The sequence below is a fragment of the Oncorhynchus nerka genome, unplaced genomic scaffold (genome assembly GCF_034236695.1).
Source record: "Oncorhynchus nerka isolate Pitt River unplaced genomic scaffold, Oner_Uvic_2.0 unplaced_scaffold_906, whole genome shotgun sequence".
Lineage (NCBI taxonomy): Eukaryota > Metazoa > Chordata > Actinopteri > Salmoniformes > Salmonidae > Oncorhynchus > Oncorhynchus nerka.
Genome location: NW_027040395.1, coordinates 102,411 through 109,910, shown reverse-complemented (window position 1 = coordinate 109,910; position 7,500 = coordinate 102,411). Strand labels below are relative to the sequence as shown.

The following is a 7,500-nucleotide window of genomic DNA, read 5'->3' as shown; positions in this document are numbered from 1 at the left end:
GACGCATATAAGGCCCTGCCCCGCCCCCCTTTCGGAAAAGCTGACCACGACTCCATTTTGCTGATCCCTGCCTACAGGCAGAAACTAAAACAAGAGGCTCCCACGCTGAGGTCTGTCCAACGCTGGTCAGACCAAGCTGACTCCACACTCCAAGACGGCTTCCATCACGTGGACTGGGACATGTTTCGTATTGCGTCAGATAAAAATATTGACGAATACGCTGATTCGGAGTGCGAGTTAATTAGAACGTGCGTTGAAGATGTCGTTCCCATAGCAACGATAAAAACATTCCCTAACCAGAAACCGTGGATTGATGGCAGCATTCGCGTGAAACTGAAAGCGCGAACCACTGCTTTTAATCAGGGCAAGGTGTCTGGCAACATGACCGAATACAAACAGTGCAGCTATTCCCTCCGCAAGGCTATTAAACAAGCTAAGCGTCAGTACAGAGACAAAGTAGAATCTCAATTCAATGGCTCAGACACAAGAGGCATGTGGCAGGGTCTACAGTCAATCACGGACTACAAGAAGAAACCCAGCCCAGTCACGGACCAGGATGTCTTGCTCCCAGGCAGACTAAATAACTTTTTTGCCCGCTTTGAGGACAATACAGTACCACTGACACGGCCTTCAACGAAAACATGCGGTCTCTCCTTCACTGCAGCCGAGGTGAGTAAGACATTTAAACGTGTTAACCCTCGCAAGGCTGCAGGCCCAGACGGCATCCCCAGCCGCGCCCTCAGAGCATGCGCAGACCAGCTGGCCGGTGTGTTTACGGACATATTCAATCAATCCCTATACCAGTCTGCTGTTCCCACATGCTTCAAGAGGGCCACCATTGTTCCTGTTCCCAAGAAAGCTAAGGTAACTGAGCTAAACGACTACCGCCCCGTAGCACTCACTTCCGTCATCATGAAGTGCTTTGAGAGACTAGTCAAGGACCATATCACCTCCACCCTACCTGACACCCTAGACCCACTCCAATTTGCTTACCGCCCAAATAGGTCCACAGACGATGCAATCTCAACCACACTGCACACTGCCCTAACCCACCTGGACAAGAGGAATACCTATGTGAGAATGCTGTTCATCGACTACAGCTCGGCATTCAACACCATAGTACCCTCCAAGCTCGTCATCAAGCTCGAGACCCTGGGTCTCGACCCCGCCTGTGCAACTGGGTACTGGACTTCCTGACGGGCCGCCCCCAGGTGGTGAGGGTAGGCAACAACATCTCCTCCCCGCTGATCCTCAACACGGGGCCCCACAAGGGTGCGTTCTGAGCCCTCTCCTGTACTCCCTGTTCACCCACGACTGCGTGGCCACGCACGCCTCCAACTCAATCATCAAGTTTGCGGACGACACAACAGTGGTAGGCTTGATTACCAACAACGACGAGACGGCCTACAGGGAGGAGGTGAGGGCCCTCGGAGTGTGGTGTCAGGAAAATAACCTCACACTCAACGTCAACAAAACTAAGGAGATGATTGTGGACTTCAGGAAACAGCAGAGGGAACACCCCCCTATCCACATCGATGGAACAGTAGTGGAAAGGGTAGCAAGTTTTAAGTTCCTCGGCATACACATCACAGACAAACTGAATTGGTCCACTCACACTGACAGCGTCGTGAAGAAGGCGCAGCAGCGCCTCTTCAACCTCAGGAGGCTGAAGAAATTCGGCTTGTCACCAAAAGCACTCACAAACTTCTACAGATGCACAATCGAGAGCATCCTGGCGGGCTGTATCACCGCCTGGTACGGCAACTGCTCCGCCCTCAACCGTAAGGCTCTCCAGAGGGTAGTGAGGTCTGCACAACGCATCACCGGGGGCAAACTACCTGCCCTCCAGGACACCTACACCACCCGATGTTACAGGAAGGCCATAAAGATCATCAAGGACATCAACCACCCGAACCACTGCCTGTTCACCCCGCTATCATCCAGAAGGCGAGGTCAGTACAGGTGCATCAAAGCTGGGACTGAGAGACTGAAAAACAGCTTCTATCTCAAGGCTATCAGACTGTTAAACAGCCACCATTGAGTGGCTGCTGCCAACACACTGTCATTGACACTGACCCAACTCCAGCCACTTTAATAAATGGGAATTGATGGGAAATGATGTAAATATATCACTAGCCACTTTAAACAATGCTACCTTATATAATGTTACTTACCCTACATTATTCATCTCATATGCATACGTATATACTGTACTCTACATCATCGACTGCATCCTTATGTAATACATGTATCACTAGCCACTTTAACTATGCCACTTTGTTTACTTTGTCTACATACTCATCTCATATGTATATACTGTACTCGATACCATCTACTGTATGCTGCTCTGTACCATCACTCACTCATATATCCTTATGTACATATTCTTTATCCCCTTACACTGTGTATAAGACAGTAGTTTTAGAATTGTTAGTTAGATTACTTGTTGGTTATCACTGCATTGTCGGAACTAGAAGCACAAGCATTTCGCTACACTCGCATTAACATCTGCTAACCATGTGTATGTGACAAATAAAATTTGATTTGATTTTGATTTGTTTTGACTGGGGTCTATAACCTGTATGTAGAGAGGACTGGGGTCTATAACCTGTATGTAGAGAGGACTGGGGTCTATAACCTGTATGTAGGGAGGACTGGGGTCTATAACCTGTATGTAGAGAGGACTGGGGTCTATAACCTGTATGTAGGGAGGACTGGGGTCTATAACCTGTATGTAGGGAGGACTGGGGTCTATAACCTGTATGTAGAGAGGACTGGGGTCTTTACTATAACCTGTATGTAGGGAGGACTGGGGTCTATACTATAACCTGTATGTAGGGAGGACTGGGGTCTATAACCTGTATGTAGGGAGGACTGGGGTCTATAACCTGTATGTAGAGAGGACTGGGGTATATAACCTGTATGTAGGGAGGACTGGGGTCTATAACCTGTATGTAGGGAGGACTGGGGTCTTTACTATAACCTGTATGTAGGGAGGACTGGGGTCTATAACCTGTATGTAGGGAGGACTGGGGTCTATAACCTGTATGTAGAGGGAGGGGTCTTTAACCTGTATGTAGGGAGGACTGGGGTCTATAACCTGTATGTAGGGAGGACTGGGGTCTATAACCTGTATGTAGAGAGGACTGGGGTCTATACTATAACCTGTATGTAGGGAGGACTGGGGTCTATACTATAACCTGTATGTAGGGAGGACTGGGGTCTATAACCTGTATGTAGGGAGGACTGGGGTCTATAACCTGTATGTAGGGAGGACTGGGGTCTATAACCTGTATGTAGGGAGGACTGGGGTCTTTACTATAACCTGTATGTAGAGAGGACTGGGGTCTGTATGTAGAGAGGACTGGGGTCTTTAACCTGTATGTAGGGAGGACTATAACCTGTATGTAGGGAGGACTGGGGTCTATAACCTGTATGTCTATAACCTGGTAGGGAGGACTGGGGTCTATAACCTGGGTAGGGAGGACTGGGGTCTATAACCTGTATGTAGGGAGGACTGGGGTCTATAACCTGTATGTAGGGAGGACTGGGGTCTATAACCTGTATGTAGGGAGGACTGGGGTCTATAACCTGTGGGGAGGACTCTATATAACCTGTATGTAGTATGAGGACTGGGGTCTATAACCTGTATGTAGGGAGGACTGGGGTCTATAACCTGGGGTCTATAACCTGTATGTAGGGAGGACTGGGGTCTATAACCTGTATGTAGGGAGGAGGTAGGGAGGACTGGGGTCTTTACTATAACCTGTATGTAGAGAGGACTGGGGTCTATAACCTGTATGTAGAGAGGACTGGGGTCTTTAACTATAACTGGGGTCTATAACCTGTATGTAGGGAGGACTGGGGTCTATAACCTGTATGTAGAGAGGACTGGGGTCTATAACCTGGTATGTAGGGAGGACTGGGGTCTATAACCTGTATGTAGAGAGGACTGGGGTCTATAACCTGTATGTAGAGAGGACTGGGGTCTATAACCTGTATGTAGGGAGGACTGGGGTCTATAACCTGTATGTAGGGAGGACTGGGGTCTATAACCTGTATGTAGAGAGGACTGGGGTCTATAACCTGTATGTAGAGAGGACTGGGGTCTATAACCTGTATGTAGGGAGGACTGGGGTCTATAACCTGTATGTAGAGAGGACTGGGGTCTATAACCTGTATGTAGGGAGGACTGGGGTCTATAACCTGTATGTAGGGAGGACTGGGGTCTATAACCTGTATGTAGGGAGGACTGGGGTCTATAACCTGTATGTAGGGAGGACTGGGGTCTTTACTATAACCTGTATGTAGGGAGGACTGGGGTCTATAACCTGTATGTAGGGAGGACTGGGGTCTATAACCTGTATGTAGGGAGGACTGGGGTCTTTACTATAACCTGTATGTAGGGAGGACTGGGGTCTATAACCTGTATGTAGAGAGGACTGGGGTCTATAACCTGTATGTAGAGAGGACTGGGGTCTATAACCTGTATGTAGGGAGGACTGGGGTCTATAACCTGTATGTAGGGAGGACTGGGGTCTATAACCTGTATGTAGGGAGGACTGGGGTCTATAACCTGTATGTAGAGAGGACTGGGGTCTATAACCTGTATGTAGGGAGGACTGGGGTCTATAACCTGTATGTAGGGAGGACTGGGGTCTATAACCTGTATGTAGGGAGGACTGGGGTCTATAACCTGTATGTAGGGAGGACTGGGGTCTATAACCTGTATGTAGGGAGGACTGGGGTCTTTACTATAACCTGTATGTATTGTTGTTGTTTTTTTGGGAAGGGTAATACTGTAGTATTTACCATCTACTGCATCTATCTCCAACACTCCCCTCCTACCTTAGGACGTATCCTCGGAGCAGTCCATTGGTTTTTTGGAGGGGGGGGGGTAATACTGTTGTATTTACTATCTACTGCATCCATCTCCAACACTCCCCTCCTACCTGAGGATGTATCCTCGGAGCAGTCCATTGTGCTGTGGTTCTGGGGGAGGCTGCCACTGGACCATGATAGACTGGTTGGTACGACCCGACGCCACCATGTTCTTAGGAGGAGCGCTGGGAGCCTCCTCTCTCAGCATCAACCTGGGAGGACACAGACACAACAGGTTTTAGATGTACCGATTCCATGGCACATATATATTAAATATACTATATATACAGTACCAGTCAAATGTTTGGACACACCTACTCAATCAAGGGTTTTTTTTATTTGTACTATTTTCTACATTGTAGAATAATAGTGAAGACATTAAAACTATGAAATAACACATATGGAATCATGTAGTAACCAAAAAAGAAGAAAAAAATATATATTTTCTATTTTCTTTTCTTCAAAGTAGCAACCCTTTGCCTTGATGACAGCTTTGCACACTAAAACCACAAGGCCTCTGAGTTGGGTATTGGTAGAAGACTAAAACCACAAGGCCTTTGAGTTGGGTATTGGTAGAAGACTAAAACCACAAGGCCTCTGAGTTGGGTATTGGTAGAAGACTAAAACCACAAGGTCTCTGAGTTGGGTATTGGTAGAAGACTAAAACCACAAGGCCTCTGAGTTGGGTATTGGTAGAAGACTAAAACCACAAGGTCTCTGAGTTGGGTATTGGTAGAAGACTAAAACCACAAGGCCTCTGAGTTGGGTATTGGTGGAGGAATCTAACCACAAGGCCTCTGAGTTGGGTATTGGAAGAAGACTAAAACCACAAAGTCTCTGAGTTGGGTATTGGTAGAAGACTAAAACCACAAGGCCTCTGAGTTGGGTATTGGAAGAAGACTCTAACCACAAGGCTTCTGAGTTGGGTATTGGTAGAAGACTCTGACCACAAGGCCTCTGAGTTGAGTATTGGTAGAAGACTCTGACCACAAGGCCTCTGAGTTGGGTATTGGTAGAAGACTCTGACCACAAGTCCTCTGAGTTGGGTATTGGTGGAGGAATCTAACCACAAGGCCTCTGAGTTGGGTATTGGTGGAGGAATCTAACCACAAGGCCTCTGAGTTGGGTATTGGTGGAGGAATCTAACCACAAGGCCTCTGAGTTGGGTATTGGTGGAGGAATCTAACCACAAGGCCTCTGAGTTGGGTATTGGTGGAGGAATCTAACCACAAGGCCTCTGAGTTGGGTATTGGTGGAGGAATCTAACCACAAGGCCTCTGAGTTGGGTATTGGTAGAAGACTCTAAGGTGAGGTGAGTTAGGTGAGTTAGCTGTGGGTCAAACACATGGAACGGCTGGGGATCAGGTGAGTTAGTTGAGGGCTACAACACAATTGCAAAATGTCTGGGGGGTCACCGAGGACAGGTTTGAAAACCACTGGCCTAATTTCTCTCTCAACATCACTGATTGGCCGGAAAGTCCTGCTGTCCAAAAAAACGGCACCCTATTCCCTATATAGTGGACTACTTTAAACCAGCACCCACAGTATGTAGGGAATAGGATACGGTTTGGGACAAAGCACTGGTCTCCCAGTTCTGAATCCGTCTCTCATTAGAAGGGAAGGATGAAAACCCTGCCTCCCTCCCTCCCTCCCTCTCCATCATCCCTACCAGTGTAGTTCAGCAGTAACTTTACTATGAATGAGTATGAAACTATCTACTCTATTAAATATAACTACCATCATATCATCATTCATCCCCCCTCTCTCTCTCTCTCTCTCTCTCTGTAGACAGGACTGCAGTGCAGTGTCTTTAATAGATACATCAGTATTAGTTAGGGTGACTGCAGCTCTCCATCTCTTTCTCTATCCACCCCTCTCTCTCTATCCATCCTCTCTCTATCCATCCTCTCTCTATCCATCCTCTCTCATCCCTCTCTCTCCATCCATCCTCTCACTCTATCCCTCTCTCTCCATCCATCCTCTCTCATCCCACTCTCTCTATTCCATCCTCTCTCTCTATCCCTCTCTCTCTATCCATCCTCTCTCTCTATCCATTCTCTCTCTCTATTCATCCTCTCTCTCTATCCATCCTCTCTCATACCTCTCTCTCTATCCATCCTCTCTCAGCCCTCTCTCTCCATCCATCCTCTCTCTCTATCCATCCTCTCTCATCCCTCTCTCTCTATCCATCCTCTCACTCTATCCCTCTCTCTCCATCCATTCTCTCTCTCTATTCATCCTCTCTCTCTATCCATCCTCTCTCAGCCCTCTCTCTCCATCCATCCTCTCTCTCTATCCATCCTCTCTCATCCCTCTCTCTCTATCCATCCTCTCACTCTATCCCTCTCTCTCCATCCATCCTCTCTCTATCCATCCTCTCTGTCTGTCCATCCTCTTCTCTCCATCTCTAATCAGTAATTTAGGCTCTTCTGCACCACATTGTTTTTCAAGTAACTTTGGCTGGGCCGTTAACAAACAAACACACAGTGTTGAGCCGGTCCATTCCACTGTGTTAAGGGTCTCTCACCCTAACCACCTAGTCGGTCCATTCCACTGTGTTAAGGGTCTCTCACCCTAACCACCCAGCCGGTCCATTCCACTGTGTTAAGGGTCTCTCAC

General features: G+C 47.7%; 1 protein-coding gene across 1 annotated transcript in view; it reads right to left on the bottom strand.

The window, feature by feature from the left end:
- Positions 1–7,500, bottom strand: part of LOC135570746 (protein sidekick-1-like) — a gene marked incomplete at its 5' end in the record, with an annotated part of 232,699 nt that overhangs the window by 131,591 nt on the left and 93,608 nt on the right. Inside the window, 1 exon segment of the mRNA XM_065016697.1 lies at positions 4,953–5,093. Within this exon segment, the coding sequence (XP_064872769.1) occupies positions 4,953–5,093 (141 nt within the window).